We start from the raw sequence: 18,813 nt of genomic DNA on the forward strand, positions 1-18,813 counted from the left end.
TAAGAGATGGTGGACAGAGCTGGGCAGGGACTGCACTGCAACCATCTTGCTCAGGCACTTGATGAACTGAAACTGGTGTAAAGCTCAAAAGGCACAAAAGGCACCATACTTCCAGGTGAAGGGTTTAAAGGGCCTTCCTGCCTCACGGCAAAATTGAACTGTACACACACACACACACACACACACACACACACACACACGGAGCAGAGCTCTCAAGACTCCTCAGACAGGTAGACATCTACCAAACCAAGCTGACCCAGACGGACACTGACACCCTGGGGAGCCCCCTTATCTGTAGAGTGGCCCCCACTTCCGCCATCCACTTCAACCTTCCCAGCACCCCTGGTCTAGAGGAGGGCGGGAACAGATGGGGACCAGTGTGCTCCCTGTTGCGGGTGCCAGTAGCCACTCACTCCCCAGCCAGTAACGGTCCCTAATCAAATAACTTGCACTGTGATACTTTCACACTGCAGCCCATATAGGGCCCCGCCCTGAGTCACCTCACAGCCCAGCCCGTGTCTGCAGTCTCCCGGGTACATCCTCTCTAGATACTATTTAGGAGAACCTTAACTGGCCCGGTTGCTGCGGCTCTAGGCCCCTCCAGCATGGTAACAAGAGTCATGGTGGTGTGGCTATCCGTCTCAGTGTGAGCCTCCACAAGAGAGGCCAGAGAGAAGTCGCCCTGACTTTAACCAATGGAACCGGCGGCGTTAGGATGAGTCAGGAGTCAGGCCCTGGCCTGGGGAGTAACGGGAGGCCCCAGCTAGGAGGAGAGCCCAGGAAGCATGGACCCACACTGCTGGCAAACTCGAGCACAGTTATCAAATGAGGCCCAGCACATAGCAATGGCTACTGGGTTTAGCCAGCAGAGGCTGACGAGGCTTCCGGAGAGCGCTGGGATGCACTGCCCTCCCCCCCCCCAGTGTCCTTCCCCCTCCTGGGGCCCACTCACACTACACCCTCTTCCCAAGTCCCCAGTGCTCCCTGTGCACACACGACTCGGTGACGACAATGACATGTGTGCAGTATTTTGCTCTTGGCAAAAATTCTTAATCCCATCACCATCCTCACCATCAGTCTTCAGCAGGTGAACCCAGCCACAGCATCTCTTACCATCTCTACTAGCTCCCAAGTGGGGCCTCCAGAGCCCTGAGTGTCTGTGGGTGATGCTCACCAGAGGCTGGGTGCTCCTACAAGGGCCGCAGCCTGGCCCAGGCCCCTCCCGCCCTCACCCAGGTCACCCCAGCTCCAGGAACTGAATCCGGGGATTCAATGCTTCAGGGAGGTTAGCTCCCAGATGATGTCAAGAGGTGACTTCTTGCCCTGGAAGACAAGCTTCTCAGGGATGCCTGCCTGAACAGGGGATGGGAACTTGGGGGAGCCACACCCATGAGAATTGCCATTTATTCCCGAAGTTGCCAAAATCATCACCAAGGATTCACCGAGGGGTGCCAAGGGAACGAGGAGGCTCAGACACTGATTGGGGGTGTCAGGAGTTTGGAGGGAAGTGGAGTGGGTGGGAACCCAGCTGTCCCTCCCCCATCTAATGCCACAGAGAAAGTCCTCCTCTGGCCGGCCCCCTCCCCATCCCCCATGTCCAGTTTTTCTCAGGAGGAGGGTTGGGGACTTGGGAAGAGGGTGTAGTGTGAGTGGGCCCCAGGAGGGGGAAGGGCACTGGGGGGGAGGGTCCCCGTTTCACATGCACTCACAACACTGATCTCCCAGGGAAGAGAAACTGGGGAAGCCGGCTGAGCCAGGCCTCCCTCCTACCCTGGATTATAGGAGGAAGGGATTAGTGTTGGGGGCTGGGGGTCCCGGGGGCATCATGGGAGGCAGGCCAGGGCCTCCACCAAGAGGAGAAATGTAGGTGGGTGGCGCTCCAGGAACTGGGGGCACGGGGCTGAGGCGGAGCTGGTTCAGAGTGAGCGTTGCAGGGGGTGCTGGCTGGAAAGGATTGGTGACGGAGGGGCCGGTGGCCGGAGCTCCTGCAAAGAAAAAAAAAAAGGCAGCTAAATACAGGAAGCAGTCAGCTAGTGCTGGTCTGGCCCACGTGTCTGTGGGTCTGTGATACAACCCATGTGGAGAAACGTCTGCTCTGGAAGGACAAAGGGAGGGCCAAGGACGCTGGAGTTCCACACCCCATACTCACCGCTTGGCAGGAATGGGTTAGAAGCCTTGGCTCCTGGCGGTGTGGGGCCTGGCCGGCTCACCAGCGAGTCCAGGTCCACAAGGGCTGCATTGGGGCCTAGGAATGACTCCGGAGTCTTCCGGGTGGGGGGAGTAGGAGTTGGGGTCGCAGCAGGTGGGGGACTCCCCACAGTCTCAGCCAGAGAGTCCCCAACCCCACTCATGTCGAATGCACCTGGGCTGCGGGCGGGCACCTCTCCTGCGAGCAACTCCAGCTCCCCTGGAAGAAGCCAGAACAGTGCTCACAGGACTGGCAGGTCCACCCTGAGCTGGGGTGGGGGTGGGGTCTCAGGAAGGGACAGCGTTACACGGTGGCATGCTGAGCTGCGTCTGCACTCAAAACTATGGGGACCTCACTGTTGTGAGCAGGTAAAGGGAAAGACAGAATCAAGATGTCAGGGTAACCCACAGTGACAGTTTCAGCAAGGACAGTCTCTGACGGCTGCCTAGGGGACACCACCAGTCTCAAAGGAGCGGCTCCCCCAAGGGACTGTCCCAGCTACAAAGCCCACATGAAATTTTACAGTGCAGAAACCTGACAGATAGATACCCATGACCCTGGGATAGCTCATGGCTTCTACGGGATGCACGGCAGACTTTTTTCCCTCTGGGAATTAACAAATGGAAACACATTTCTACACCAGCATTTAAACCAGTGGAAGCTGGCTTAAATACAGGAAATACAGCCAAGTCCAGGAGTACAAGCCTGTAATCCCAGCACTTGGAGGCTTAGGTGGAAGGGTCACACGTTCAAGACCAGCCTCAGCTATGGAATGTAACAAGAGTCTGTCAAAGTAAACACACACACACACACATATACATAAAAACTGAACAAGAGCTCAATGGTTAGGTGAACAACAAGGGTTCGATCCAAGGGTTCGATCCCAGTATCACAAGAAAAGTAAAAGCAGAGTGTAGGGAAATACAGCTATAAATTCAAGACACCGGGGCTGAGGCAGAAGGATCACAAGTTGAAAGGACAGCCTGGGAACCAACCTAGCAATGCGTCATCTCAAAAGAAAAAGTGGCCAGAGATAAGCAGCCCCCAACAGCCGCTGTGGGTAAGACACTCAAGGGGGCCCAGGCCCACACTTGGGGTGTCTGCTGTCAAGACTTGACTCAGCCCTCAGCTGCCAAGCAAGGTGGGTGTGGTAGTCTGCTCCAAGGCCTCAGAGACACACGGACAAGCAGCAGACAGCCAGGGAGAAAGCAGTGAGGGACACAAGGCAGGGGCCAACACGTCCTCCATTGATGCCATTTCTCCAATTCCCTCCCCCCTCAATGATGACCCGGAGGCAGAGACCGGTCAGTCAGGAGCATGCGGGTGAGATTTCCATAGTCACACCTCTCTGTGAAGTGGGGTGGGGGGATCTGACTCACTCTTTTATGTGCGTGCGCCCTACACCCTCAAGCATAGCAGCAGACACCACCCGAGCAAAGCAGAGACAAGGGTGCAGCCGGGTAGGGGGGGGGGGGAGGGTGACCCGGGTACGGGGCCCTGAGGAGTCAGGGGGTGACCCGGGTACGGGGCCCTGAGGAGGGGGTGACCCGGGTACGGGGGGACCTGAGGAGGGGGTGACCCGGGTACGGGGCCCTGAGGAGGGGGTGACCCGGGTACGGGGCCCTGAGGAGGGGGTGACCCGGGTACGGGGCCCTGAGGAGTCAGGGGGTGACCCGGGTACGGGGCCCTGAGGAGTCAGGGGGTGACCCGGGTACGGGGCCCTGAGGAGGGGGTGACCCGGGTACGGGGCCCTGAGGAGGGGGTGACCCGGGTACGGGGCCCTGAGGAGGGGGTGACCCGGGTACGGGGCCCTGAGGAGTCGGGGGGGGGTGACCCGGGTACGGGGCCCTGAGGAGGGGGTGACCCGGGTACGGGGCCCTGAGGAGGGGGTGACTCACCCGTGCTGCTCCCAGAGGTCGGCAGGGTAGCGCGGAGTCGGTCGAAGTCTGAGAACTCATCAGGCTCTGTGTCAAAGCCCCCGACTGCTGTGGAGGCCAAGATGCCCCGCTCAGCACCTACCTGGGGACTCTCCCTCAGCCTCCTCCACCCTCAGGGCCCAGGCAGCCAGCACCCGCCCCGGGCCAGCACGGGCGGCCACTACCTGCAGTGCCATTGCTGCTGGGCTTGGCAGGGGAGCCGCCCCAGGGGTCTGAGAAGGCTGGCGCAGGTGCCCAGGGGTCAGAGGGTGGGGGTCCACTGGCGGGGGCCCCACCTACAAGAGGAAGGAAGCGCATCGATGAGAGGTGACCATGGAAATCACACCTCCTGTTTGGGCAGCTGTGGTCGCCCAGAACCACGCTAATGACCAGCCCGCTCTCTGACCCTTGTAACTGCACACATATTTGCTTTAGGCAGTCAGGGGCAGGCCCACCCACACTGTCCTCAAGAGCATCCTCAACCTCCCCACCCCTGTCCCGTTACAGCCTTCCTTATTCAACGTCACAGAGACAAGAGGCCCAAGGCCGTCTCTCTGTCCCGGCCATCTAATGGCCTGCACCGTGCCGGGGCATCCCTTTCTAAAGGGACTTTGGACCAAAGGGACTGCACAAGAGCAGCTGGTGGTGCTCACCATCAGAGGTCCCCCATGGGTCAGGGGTGGGTCCCTCGCCAGCTGCAGGAGCTGGGGTCCCGCCCCAAGGGTCAACAGAGGGCCCTGTAGGGGCTGCAGGCCTCCAGGGATCCCCAGAGGCTGGCGTGGGGGCTGGGCCCCCCCAGGGGTCAGCAGCTGGGGGGACAGCAGGTCCCCCCCAAGGGTCTGAGGCGGAACCAGCCGGAGGGATGGCAGTAGCCACAGGGGCTGGGGCCCCCCAGGGGTCTGAGGCCTGTGCAGGAGCTGGGGAAGTGAAGACCTCGGCCAGATCCATGAGGGAGGACTGTGGGAAGAGAGAAGAGGACAGGACACATCAGGAGGCCACCATAAGCGACACCTCTACCTTCCCCACCCCCCACCGGCCCTCCCCTCCTCCTCCAAAAGTCCCTAGCCGACACCTGGGTCCTCTGAGTGAAGACGGTGGTGGTGGTGACACCCTCCCCCCTCCCTGCAAGCCTTCCCCCACCCGCTGTGTGCTCTGCTGGGGGTTCAAGCTGCTCTAGCTCAGCTCTCTCCCACCAGGCCACCCTGATCACATCTCTCCTGATGCCACATCACTGTCCTGCAGTGACCACCGTGCAGGGCCGCCTGCCTAACTGCCTGTCCATGTGCAGACACTCAAGCAATGCCCTGGTGTCCAGAGAGCAGGCATGTAAAAGCGCTCAACCAAAGCCCTCGTCTGACAGTGGAGAGAGGCCCCACATGCGCTCAGCACACACTCCCATCCGTACCGTGAGGCAACCAGGCTCAGGGAGAGGGCAGCCAAGCCAGTTTTCCCCCAAGTGGCCACACTTACAGTCAGGGTTTGTAAAGGGCAGAGGAGGGAACGAGGGAGTCTCCCCCAGCCAGATACAGGACCCCCAGGCCTAAAGCCAGCCTGAGCAGACGCCACTGCCTACCAAGAAAGCCACACTGGATGGGGGGGGGGGGGCTGGAGCTGGCAGGGTATTGTCTAGGGTGCACAAAGACCAGGTGCGGCCCAATCCCCAGCCACGCATAAAATCGTGCATGGTAGCATAAACATGTAAATCCCATGGATGGAGAAGAAAGGATCAGAGATCCACGGAGCTCACAGGAAGGTTGGGAAGAAAGCTTGGCCCAACCCTGTCTGCACGCAGGGCAGGTGCCAGGCTCGGCACTTTCCAGGACAATCTGCTCAGACCACAGCTGGCAGGGCAGACGGGCACTCACCTCCTCCTTGCCCCCAGTCTCCCTCTTGCTCTCCTCTATTGCCATCTGCAGCCTCAGGTCATCCCCACGGCGGATCCGCTCTTCCTGTGGGAGGCAGGGTTCAGCACATGGGCCGTGGGAGGGCGCTGGCCCCGGCTGAGTCCCCGCCCCAGCCACCCTTCTCTCCCACTCGAAAAACAAAACTGGAAAAATTAAAATGGGATGTGGACAACGTATGGAATGTGGATGGGAATGGACACCTGGGTCAAAGGTCGGGCAAGAGGTGGAGGAACTGGTGTGATCCACGGAGGGAAGGGGGTAGCAAACCTGGTTGTGAAAAGGGCTCAGGGAACACTGGGCCCCAGGAAGAGCAGGTGACCCTCCCTCTCTTCCTGGCCTCCTGCTTGAGGTTCAGAGCTCAGTGCCACTTGTACCCCCAGACAGCCGCAGCAGACAGATCACCCAGTGTCCTGGTGCCCTCCCTGGCTTCTGTTTGGAGCAGTTTCTACAGCTAAAGTCTGCTGAACTGCGGGGCAGGCACTTCAGGAAGGGGCAAGGGGTAAGGACCCATGGACCTGAACGTGGTGTAAGGAGAGCCCTGGGAGGGGCAGGGAGGCCACTCTGACCTTATCATGCTCCTCTCGGCTCAAACTAAGGGCCAGCTGGAGCTGGACGTCATCCTCGGGAACGCAGGACGGGGGCTGGCGGAGAGAAAGTATGAGGGGCAGGGCAGGGGAAGCCAGGCCAGAGAGAGGGACAGGCAGAGAGGCAGGCCGGGGCTGAGCGAGGTCAGGAAAGGGACAGTGGCTCTCTCAAGTCAGTGAAGGCGGGCACAGAAAGAGAATTGCACCTGACTGCCCAAGTGCAGGACGACGCCTCCCGGGAACACCGAGCTGGGGGAGGGGGGGGGGGTCAGGAAGCACCAGAAGGAGACAGGGCAGGGTCAGGGAGAGGGAGAGGCGGACGAGGCATGATGACAAGATGGCAGGACAGAAGTCAGCCCCTCTCCCTCTGCAGCGCCCCATACCTGGTCAGCCTCCTCCTTGCTCATGGCCAGGGCCAGCTGGAGCTGCAACTCCTCCTCCCCGCTGCTCTGTGGCCAGGCCTGCTCTGCCTCAGGGGGTGGTCCAGAGCCCACGGCTGCTGAGGAGGCTGGAGACAGGGAAACATTAAGGCACAGGTGACCCAGAGACCAAGAGCTGGGAACACACACACAGACATGGCGCTGTGGCCCATACACCAGCACAGTGCCCCCCCCCCAGGCCTCTGGGGGCCCAGCTAGAAGGGAAATGACTGGGGCCAGAGTCCAGGGAGGCGCAAAGGGTAGCCCCACCCTTACTCAGAACAGCAAGCAGCCGATAAGGCCAGGGTGCCGCGCAGGGCGGCAGGGCCCAGGCCTCCAGAGGGTTCCTCCCTGGTTTCCCAGGCTAGAACCCCCAAGAAAGCAGGCCAGGGCCTCGTTTCCCAACAGAACCGCAGCCCCGGCAGGATGCGCTGGAACTTATGAGGGAAGGTAACATCTGTCCAGAACTGAGAAGCCTTTGGTGTCAGGAGGAGGAGGGCAAGCAGACAGGACAGGCCACATCAACGTCAAGAGTGGCTCCAAGGCCAGCAGAGGACAGGAGAGGTCAACGGTGTGCTCCCAAGAAGAGGGCCAAGACCACAGGCCCTACAGCCCATCACTCCTAGGCCAGGCTCTCAAAACACCACAGGAAGCTGTCTGCTCCTGCCCGGGAAGCACCTTCAGCACAGGGTCACTCTCCCCGGAGGGGGGTGCTGGCAATCCACACCCCATGGCCAAACCTTTGCTCTGCAAATACCCGAAGGCTCCTGCCCACTTCACACCTTCACCCAACAACAGAGGGGCTTCCCACACCAACCACCCAGCTCCATGCTCCCTGTGGCTGCCAGCCCTTTCCAACTCGCGGAGCAGCCCTCCTTCCTCCCCAAGCAGCTTGCTCTGGTCAGCAGCCTATGGCCCACGGCCAAAGCCAGCACTTTACATGGTTGAGAAAGAGAATTAAAGAGCATATCAGACATACAAAAATCCCTGAGAAACTCCAACTTAAGCCAGGGGGTGGTGGCGCACGCCTTTAATCCCCCAGCACTGAGGAGGCAGAGGCAGGTGCATTTCTAAGTTGGAGGCCAGCCTGGTCTACAGAGCAAGTCCTAAGACAGTCAGGGCTACACAGAGAAACTGTCTCGAGAAGCAAAAAACAAGCAAACAAACAAACAAAAAAAAAGTCAATCCCAATTTCCATGACAGGAGAGCAGGGAGCATGTGGCCTGCCTCCTCATCTGCGTGTGGACCAGGGAAGTACGTGCCTCGGGCTCTCCTTTGTCAGCAAAGCTCAAGTGCCTGACCCCTCAGGAGCTTGGCCATGACTAAGAGCTAGGAAACCCTCCTCCTAGAAACTAGGAAGATAGCTTAGTGCTTAAAAGCACTCGCCTCACAAGTATGAGGACCAGAGTTCAGATCCCCAGAAGCCACCTAAATAAATGCTAGGTAGACGTGAGGGCTCACTAGTAACTCCAGCCTAGGAAGGCAGAGAGACAGACAGAGGCTCTCCAGAGCCAGCTGGCTCAGAGGACTAGCTAGCATACTGGTGAGTGAGCTCTGGGTTTGACTGAGACCACGCATCAAAAAGAACAAAGTGTGGAGGGATCAACACCGGGCAGGCCTACACACACACACACACGCACGCACGCACGCACGCACGCACGCACGCACGCACGCACGCGCACGCATACCACACACCTTCCATGAAGCCAACCAGGCATGCTCCTTGCTACAGACAAGCCTCCTGGCCCAGCCCAGTCCTACATTAGAGCCTACTCTCCCCACCCTCCACTCTCTACCCCAGCTGACCTCTCCTGGACTTCCCGTTCCTTCCCTCCACCCACGGCACTATTTAAGCACAGCTTTAAACTCCAGCTGAGCACATCCCACAGGGCCAGTGTCCCCAGGGAGATAACTAACGCTGACCCCCAAATGTGATGCCGCAGACAGAGGGCCTCCAGCTAGACAAGGGCACGGGCTCCAGGCTCCACCTGCCCTGGAAGGCCCAACTCAGCTCACCCCCAGGGCAGCCTCCCCATCCCCACAGCCACACGCCAACTCAGTGCTGACATCAGCCCTCCTGCAGCCTCCCGATGCTCTACCCTGGTCCCGTAGCATGGTAAAAAATGAAACCCGCGCCTGCCACTGAACATGTCACTACACAGACCACAACCTTGCGACACGGGACACACCTTCTCTTTAAATAGTCATCGCCACCTACAAACAGCATTCTAAGACCTCAGAAAGTAGACTCAGAGACCTTGCCCCGACCCTGGCCGTCCCCTCACCCACGGGGCAGGCCTCCTTCCTGTGACATTCGGAACCTTTGCATCACCCTTTAGCTAGAAGAACAATCTACAGAAGACCAGACTGGCGGTGTCCCCATGAGGGGCTGACCTAACCCTGTACCTGGGGAGACCCCCAAGCCTGAAGAGATGTGGGTGCACATGCCTGGACACTCCAAGGACCAAGGCAGGGGTCAGGGACTCGACTCTGCTGGCTGCCCTCAGGGTCTGGACAGCAAAACTGCAGGCAAGCTGAACGAAATTTCTAGAGTCTGAGGCCACCACACAAGGGAGGAAAAGGGTGGAACTGAGGACAGAGCCTAGCTGTCGGGGACTTCCGGCAGTGGGAGAGAAGCCTCACCCGTGGCAGTCTGTGCCAGCTTCTCCTTGGTCTTGAGCGCGTGGGTGCGCTCCTCCCGAAGCCGATCCTCATCGCGCAGCAAAGCCACCAGCTGCTTGGCCTTCTCCCGCACATTCACACCCTGGTCCTTGCCATCACGGTCCACATACTGGAAGTCCTTCAGCGTCTGCACAGCATATATGTTCTCTTTGCACTGTTGGGATACACGCTCAGAGCCAGTCTTGATGAGGTACTCCATCAACGTCATGGCCTGCAAGGTGCAGGTACACCAGTCACTGACACTGAACTCCACGGGGAAAGGAACTCAAGACTGAGGAAGCATTTGGGCCCTGGGGCAGCTGCCCACACTCAAGCCTCACAACCCACTGTCTGTCCACACAGCAGAGTGTGGAACAGGCCTAGAAAGGAGAAAAGAGGGGACACGGGCTACCCAGAGTTACAACGCACTGTGCCAGGCACAAAGGCCTCGCGATGTGTGGTCCGGTAGGTACGAAATGTCCAGAAGAGACTAATGCAGACAGACAGAGGAGATGGTGGGGGCAGGGAGATGGGGGGGTGAGGGATATTCAACGGGGTCAAAGAAAACGTCCACCTATCTACCGGCCAGGGGTGTGGCTGCCAGCAATGAACACACCGGATGCCACTGAACTGGTGGCTCCGAAAGCTGACTGCTGTGCATAGGCGCTACGCAGTTCACTTAACAACCACAAATGGCAGACAGGATTGCAGCCAAGCTGGGCACCACTTAGGACCACGAAACACGCCGCCCCCATGTCCTGAAGGCAAAATCGGAAGCAACAGAGCAGAACCGAACTCCAGTGCGGGAAGTCCTAAGGATGAAGAGATGGCCTGCTCCTAAGGGAACGAGACGTCACAGGAGCCTTCTAGTCCCAGGCTCCCTCAGAAAGGATGAGCGCCCAGGCCAAGCCTGACACGCCACCAGGAACGACAGATGGAGCAGAAGCCCCACCACTCAGCTGCACCCTCTGGCGTCTTTCCTACTTTGTAACGTGCAAACACATTCCCTTTCGGCAAAATGAAATTCGGTATGTAAGACAGAGGCAGCAGTCACAACCCAGGGGCTGGAGAGGTGGCCCAGGGGCTAAAGCACTGTTCTCGCAGAGGTCCCTGTTCCTTTCCCAGCACCCACAAGGTGACTCCCAACCATATACTCCAGTTCCAGGGGTCTAAGGCCCTCCCTTCTGGCCTCTGCAGGCACCTGGCACATAAGCGGTCCACACACACAGGTACAGGCAAACCACTCATACACACAAAGTAAAATTAAATAAACTTAGACCACTGAAGCAAATAACCAACCTGAGGAGAGCTCTGACTCCAGGCCTGTTTCCTGAGCAGCGTCATGGTCTCTATAAGACTCTGAAAAAGGCTTAGTCACTCTACAAGGAGAACAGCATACCTTGGGCTTTGCAGGAGACTACAGAGACTTCCCGGAGACCCCTAAACTCAGGTGTAGAATGGAATGTGAAGAAGTGTTGACAGAGGAGGCAGCCACAGGAGCTGAGCATGATCTGAACGGTGAAAGCTGCCATAAACAATGCTGCACCTCATTAAAGTTCTGTAATGGGGGCTGGGGGCAGGCAGGCAGGCAGGCAGGCAGGCACAGTGATTTGCTGTGTAGACTACACTGGCCTCAAGACCCACAGTAAGGCCTCAACCTCCTGAAAAGTGGGATTGCAGGTATATGCCACCACCCAGCTGTGGAAAGGCTCTCTGGGGAGCACTTACATCTGATCAGTCCCCGACCGGCCCTGGCGGAAGTGCTTCTCTGCTCCTCTCAGAGGGGAAAGATCTTTCTATGCATGGCTGCACCCCAAGGGGAGAGGCTGAGAGAGAGGCAGGCCTGGGGCCCCTGTGCTTTGGAATCCAGAATCTTCCTGATTGGGACCAGAAGGCCACTAGATCAGGGCACACCTGTGAATTTTATCAGAGGGGAGTTCTGGCGACAGCCACGCAAAATGGGAGGCAGCATCGTATAAAAATGGCCTCACTTCGGTGAACCTCCTCGCCCTTTGCGCCGCACGGCTGTGAGAAGCCCTCACCCTCGTAGCCCTCTGGACTTTGGAACCGCAGCTAAAGACTATGAAGCAGGAACCCACCCAAATGGCCAGGCACAGTGCCAGGCATCTGAACACAGTTACAAATAATGCACTGGGGCTACCCAACAACACAAAGTACCAGTGTATCGGCGACACACACAGACAAGCAGAGATCACCACCCCAGCCCTGATGAGCAAAGGACACCCCAAAGGGCCAGCGCACACTACTGGCCCCGTCCTAATCAGTTCCAGGACGAACCTCACAGACAGCACAGTGCCCTTGGGGTACTGTCACAAGGATGCTTCCTGGGGAGCCAAACAGGCCCTCTGCCTCCCTCTGGGAGGAGGCTCTGCTCGAGGTGCGCACATTCGCACAGGCTCATCAGGGTTTGCACCCGTCATTTAGCTGCTGTGCTACACCTCAATGAAAAGCTTGGGGTTTTTTGGAATCCCGGCAACTGGGTGATCCCAAACAGATAAGCCATGGAGCTTGTTATGTTTAAATCAGTTGCACCAAGGAAGCCCTCCTATATTACAATGAACATTTAAAACAGGGTCAGCACCTTTCCCTATAAAAGGTCCTGGTGATAAATAATTCCATTTTCATACCACACAGTCTCTGTTCAAATGCTCCACAATGGTGGCTGCAGGGGCCTGGCTGTGTTGCAATAAAACTTTACTTACAAAGCAGGTAGTGCACACAGGACTGACCCACAGCCTGCACTCTGCTGACTTCTGGCTAGTATAAGATAAAGACTGGGAGGCTGGCTCCTGTGTCCCTGAGAACATAAGACAAAGGAGTGGGTTACACTTCTCACTCGCAAACTGCCAGGCCCCTAAAACAACACGTCCTTTCTCCACAAGGCTGACAAGACTCACACAGGGTGTTGCCACCCGCAGGGTACCAACCACCTAGCCACAGGGATAGGTCTTTGCAAGCACTCAAAGCTATGCCCAGCACCCCGGGGCTGTGCCAAGGGGGCCACACAATCAGAATTCAGAGGCAAAACTGCTATCGAAACCAGAGATTGGCGATAAAAAAAATTTGTCAGGACCCAGAGGACTGGATTTTTCTGTACAGGAATCATATTCCGGTAAGTCTACCTTTAAAGAATCCTTTAAAGCCAGGCATGGTGGTGCACACCTTTAGCCCGGGCACTCAGGCAGGCAGATCTCTGTGAGTTTGAAGCCAGCCTGATCTACAGAGTTCCAGTTCTGGCTGCTGGAGGATATAGGGTCCTCCACTGGACCCTTCATCCCCAACGGGCCACCCTCTACTTGCCTGACAGCTGCCTAAGGGCTGGAGCCACGGTAGGGCCAGAAGCAGTTGGCTTCAGGAGCCCATGCACACCCCTGCACGACCCTTCCATACGCCACCTCCGGACATTAGAGAACATAATCTGGGTCGCTGCATCCCCACGAAAGCCCTACAGCCCTAACCCTCCTCCTCACCCCAGCAAAGGCTTGCCTGTGACACTGGGCTTCCCCCCCCCCCACCAGTCCCTAGCAGAATAAATGTCACCTAGGTTTTCACTGGAAGTCCAGTAAGGAATGGCTCAATGATTGAACGCAAGCGATGACCATGTCGGTGTGTTATGACGGGCACGAAGCAGGCCTCGACTCTCTGCTTCACTGTGTAGGCTGTACTGTTCCCTCATCGTGAAGCAGAGAAAACCATCCTACCTTGACAAGAGGAAGTCTCTCAGATAGTCCAGGACACATAGACTTTAAACTGGGACCATGAGAGCTAGTACCTCAATCCGTCCCCGGTGATGGAGTAGGCCCTCCAAAGCAGAGACACCAGGTACTAATGCTCACCATCTGGGGCCGGATCAGAAGAACAGGGACTCTGCAATCCACCCTGAGGAAGGCAGTGCAGCCACCGGCCTGAGGTCCCATGATCAGCACTGTAATTCAGGCAGCTGGCCCCAGCTCCAAATAGAATGAACTAGGTGTGGGAGGCAGTAGCAGGGGCCCCCTCCCTAGGAGGAGGGTTCAAACCTGAAACTCACTTGCTCAGTGCTGCCCGAGATGCATTTCCTTCTCAAAGAAGCCTGAGAGCTGGGTACCTGACCCCTCACACACGAAACCAGACCGCATTTACCAAACTTACATACCCATGTGCCCTCTTGACCCAGGCAACTCCAGCACCAGAAGAAAGCAAGCGCATCAGGGTACTAACAGCAGTTTTGCTTAAAAAAGCAAAGCACCACCACAGCCTGGAAGTGTGGACCTGTAATGCCAGCTATTTGGGAGACTGAGGAAGTTCACACGAGTTCAAGGCCCACTTGGACTACAGAGCAAGTCGTCAGCCAGCCAAGGCAATTCAGCAAAAACGTTATCTCAGAGTAACAAGTAAAAACTGGTTGAGAGCATAAATAGATGATAAAGCATTTGCTAATGTATATGAAGCCCTAGATTTAAAACCCAGTATCACCAGCAACAAAAACACACACCAGTCTCCATCACCCCAAAGTTCCTGTGGTGTGCTTTATCAGCCTACTACATATAATGATTGACAAAGCCTGGTACCTGCCCCTGAGGCTCTCTGCCTTTCACAGCAGGTCAAAAAAAAATACAGCAATCCTGACAGCCACAGAAACCTTCCAGGGAAGGCACCTAAGATCACTCGAGCTGCACCAACATGCTCACAGCCCAGGGCCATCTGTGTAGGGGAAGTAGACACCTCAGAGCATGAAGAAAGATGGCCTTCAGAAACAAACAAACCAACAACCCAAAAACAGGCCAGAGGTGCTCATACTCAGCTACAGACACTAACTAAATGAATAAATATGTATGTCTGCTTGGTGACACATGCCTGCAATCCCAGAACTCATCAGAAGGCAGAAGGATTATTGCAAATTTAGGCCAGCCTGAGCTACACAGAAAGACTAAAAAGAAAACAAGTTCAGAGAAAAAGCCTGCCTGTGGTCCAGAATGCATCTTCTTTCATTATTCCTATAACGACAGACACAGCACAGCGCAATCGAGAATTTACTATACACCATCTGCACTGCACTAGGTGCTGAAGCAATCTAGAGACACTTGAAAGATGTCATCTGCTCATTCACAAATACGGCACCCTTCTATAGAAGATACGTGACCATCGTCAGACTCCGGTCAAATGGGAAGAAGCTAGGAACCAATGCCCCAGGGATACTGAGGAGGGCTCGTCTGCAGCAGAGATTTATCAGGAAAGAACCGTCTATAACCGTTCCCCCTCTTGGGGGATGGGGGGAATAACTAGGCAAGCATGCCCTGCTGTGCTCCTGTTCTCCAGCCCCAAGGAGCCACGCCCAGGTGCTGACCTTGTAGACGTGCCTCCAGTTCTTGCCGTGGTCATTGAGCCGCTTCCAGATCATGCTCATGATCTCGGAGAAGGCCACAACATTGTAGGTGAGGTCGGCGATCTCTGACATGAGCGAGCTGGATGGGCCCCAGGGGTCGTTGCTTGTGGCTTCCCGGACCTTGATCTCAGCCTCTGAGTAGTTGTGGACGATATTCTTCATCTGACGCCGAAGCGATGAGGTCGACATTTTGCCCGGTGGTGGTGTCAAGGGGCACCAGCCCCCTGGGGCATGGAGAGGTGAGGCGACTCACAGAGGGAGACCGCAGTGGATGCTGGCAGATCACCACATCTGAGGGCACAGAGAATCTTTGGAAACACAAAGGACACATGGGCTACCCAGCACCCAAGCTGTCCCTGAGCCTCCTGCTCCGGGGGTTCCCTAGGACCCTTGCAGGGAAGGCAGGCAGGATGCTAAGTGGCTAAGAGGACTCCCTCCCCTGTTAACCTCTTTCAAAGTTAACCCATCTGCCTTTCAGTTCCTCAAACAAGCCCAGCTTCTTCCTGCCTGGGGCCCAGAGAAGCTGAGGCAGAACACGCAGTGGACGTCACACACCCTGACTCCATACCCCAGTTCGGCTTAACAGGGCAGGCCTCAAACTTTGGACCTTAGTTTTCCCCTGAACAAAATGAAGTTCCCGTGATAAGGGTCCTACTAAACTGAAGGTTTCGATAAAGGCTGGGTGGCTCTCTGCCAGCCTCCCCTAACCCTCCCCATCCTTTCTCGCCAGAGCTCCCTGCCACACATCCCCAGACCCAACCTCAAATATCATTATCACTGTTCCCAAAGGGATTCTTGTGACTTTAAATCTATTTATCTGGTTCTGAAACTATGGTGACCTAAGACCCATAGCGGTGGAAATATTTGTTTGTATATGGCTTTTCCCTACAAAGAAGCTGGGGGGGGGGGGGAGAAGTGAGGAGGGGACAGTCATTAAACATTGTGGGAAGGAAATGGACAGCGGGAAGCAAAGACCTCTAGGACATGAGTCATGACGAAGAGGCCAGTGATGGGATTAAAGAAATGGCAGGGCGCCAGAGGAGGTGTCCCCGGCACTAGATGTCCCCAAGGGCAGGGAGGGAAGCTCAAAGCTTACGGGAGGAGAGATAAGGAATGTAGGAGTCCCCAGCAATGAGGACCAGCTGTGCCATGAGGCACATATTATCTCATTTAATGCTGAACGAAGACAATGGCCTCATGAAAGTTAAATAACTCAGCCACGGTTAGATAGTAAATGCCAAACAAACCCGTTTTACCTCTATAAATTCATACTTTGGGGGGTAGGGGTTGGCACAGCATCTTTCTACATAGCCCTGGCTGTCCTGGAACTCTACTTGTACACCAGGCTGGTCTGGAATTCACAGAGATCTGCCTCCCCCGCCCCCAGCATGGCGGCATTAAAGGCGTGTGCCATTAAAGCTTTTAAATTAACCTAAATAAATTAACCTGTGCTGTGCCCAGCTGATGAGGAAAAGTATCAAGGGTCAGGAACTAAGCAAATGAGGGTAGGTACTAACAAGCCCTTCCACACCCCTTACATCCTGCTAGGCACCCATTAAGTATTTCACCCTGTCCTTACAAATCTGTGACTCTCAGCCACTTCACATTATAGGAGGGGACATGAGCTCATTAAGGTCCTGCCCAGGGACACACACCTCACAATTGGAGCAGCCTGGGTCCAGAGGAGTAGGCTCCGATTACCAGTCTATGCCTCTCCAACAAGCCATGGAGGGAGAGTTACTGAGCCCTACCATGATCCAACCTGAAGGAAGACATAGGTGAACGGGAGAGGCTGCTCTCGACCCTGAACTCGGCCAGAGAACGGAGCACCTGCAAATACACATAACTAGGCGGGGAAGGAAAAAAAAAAAAAAAAAGGGCTAGGTCCCAAGACAGCCCCAGCCCCCAGACAGGCCCAATGAGACATGAAAGATCGTGACAAGAAAAAGGCACACGAAAACTCGGGCAAAAGGAAAGCAACAGTAAGTAAGGCAGGTGGACAGAAAAACAGACACCCTGAAACAAAACACACAACACACGGGTTTCCAGACTGACAGTAAATAAATAAATGGATAAATAAGCAAGCGCCCAGAGGCTGGCTGACTAAATAATAAATAAATAAATAAATAAATAAATAAATAAATAAATAAATAGATTCCCAGCGTATAATTAGGGAGGGATGCTACCTGGAAGGCTTGCTGGTTAAATAAGATGGGTATATAAAGGGCTTGGTTCTGTGCCCCACAGATAGATAGTAGGCGCTGGGTACCCCAGCCTGCTATTATCAGAGAAAACCATTTCCAAAGGAGTGGCATCTGAAGACGCGCTATCCTAACACCAAGCATGTTCAGAAAAGCATACTAGATCTCACAGGTGCTGCTGAGAAAAATGTCTAAATTTAATTTATTTAAAAACGTCTATTAAACAGTGTCAACAAGACAGCGAAATTCTCTCAAGGGAAACTCAAATAACTGGTCTCAGACACTACGCGAAACAAAAATCTCTAACAATAATAATAACCAGGGCTCCTAGTAATCACACACTTAACCGACGGCCGGACACTATTAGGCACTTTTGCAAGCACCGCCTCAATCAATGCGCAGAGACCCTGTGGTGCCAGGAACTGGGAACGCTTGCGAGGCAAGCGAGAGGGGTCTGGATTGCACAGCCAGGGCTCCTACTCACACCACCAAAGGCTCAGAAACCGGAGAGAAGGGAGCGCATCCTCAACCAAAGCAAAAGGTTTCTGGCAGAGAACTTAGGGCCTGGGGACGACAGCAACGGTGACAAAAACGAGACGTGAAGACCGGGAGAGAACCATGCACCAGAGGGAGACAGGTCTGGGGAAATGAAGGCACAGAAACCCAGAAAAGACAAGGACGGTGTCCTGACAGGAGCACGAAGCCCCGATCCAGGACACAAGTACACGGCACTCGGATCTCCAAACCCTTTTGTACAAACACCAAAACACAGACACAGGGCAACACAAGCAACAGGGCCGCGCGAGATGGGGACACTGACAGTCCCAGAAGAGACACACACCGGCAGGCAAACCCGGCCCGGGCACAGCGGTAAAAATGCAGCCCCCAGCCACCAGCGGCTGGGACACCGGCTCCGAGGCTGGCTGGACCCGCGCGTGCCACGGCCCAGGCCGGGACACCGGACTCGCCGCGACGGGGGCCGGCATTGCGCCCTCTCTCACCTCGGCCCGCTCACACCGGGATCCCGGGGGTCATGACGGTCAGCCCCCTGCCCCCGCTCGGCCTGGGTGTCGCGGGGCGCGCGCCGGGCTGCGGGAGGCAGAGGTGCGCACGGGCGCACGCACAGACGCACGGACGCACGGACGGCCGCACGGCGACGGCCCCGCCGCCCCGGCGCCCGGGAGGGGCGCGGAGAGCCGGGCGGGGGGAGGGGAGCCGCCGAGCGGACGGGAAGCAACCGAAGGTGGCGGTGGACCGGAAGCGGAAGTGACCCCGCGCACCCAGCCCTGTGCACCTCGCCCGGCAGCCTCTACTTCCGCGACCAAACCCGCCCTGGCATCACTTCCGGCGCACGGGACTGCGTCCGCATACCCTTGCGTCACTTCCGCATCAACACATTCGGCCGTGGCGGCGGGAAGCACCCGAGCCCTCCAGGGTGGGAGCGCCAGGCGCCCTCGGGCCGCCGCCCTCCTTGGTGCCGCCCCCCACACCCACGACCGAAAGAGAAGGGCGACACTGGACACAGAAGGGGCTCCACAAGGTAAAATACAACAA

The 18,813-nt window shown here is 56.5% G+C and overlaps 1 protein-coding gene across 4 annotated transcripts; it reads right to left on the reverse strand.

Moving 5' to 3' along the window:
* Positions 1-1,388: 1,388 nt before the first annotated feature.
* On the reverse strand, positions 1,389-15,349 carry Epn1 (epsin 1). Of its 4 annotated transcripts, none has more exons than XM_051207823.1 (10): positions 15,020-15,349; positions 9,655-9,904; positions 6,976-7,100; positions 6,575-6,649; positions 5,970-6,053; positions 4,758-5,061; positions 4,290-4,400; positions 4,087-4,170; positions 2,150-2,407; positions 1,389-1,985 (listed from the first exon to the last, which is right to left on the reverse strand). In XM_051207823.1, the coding sequence occupies exons 1-10, from the start codon at positions 15,245-15,247 to the stop codon at positions 1,777-1,779; spliced, it is 1,728 nt and encodes a 575-aa protein (XP_051063780.1). In that variant the 5' UTR covers positions 15,248-15,349; the 3' UTR covers positions 1,389-1,776. The 4 variants fall into 4 exon arrangements, with proteins under 4 accessions (XP_051063780.1, XP_051063779.1, XP_051063782.1 ...); XM_051207822.1 differs by having other exon boundaries at positions 4,087-4,173; XM_051207825.1 differs by lacking the exon at positions 6,575-6,649.
* Between the last annotated feature and the right edge of the window lie 3,464 nt (positions 15,350-18,813).

Source organism: Phodopus roborovskii, unplaced genomic scaffold (genome assembly GCF_943737965.1).
Source record: "Phodopus roborovskii unplaced genomic scaffold, PHOROB, whole genome shotgun sequence".
NCBI lineage: Eukaryota > Metazoa > Chordata > Mammalia > Rodentia > Cricetidae > Phodopus > Phodopus roborovskii.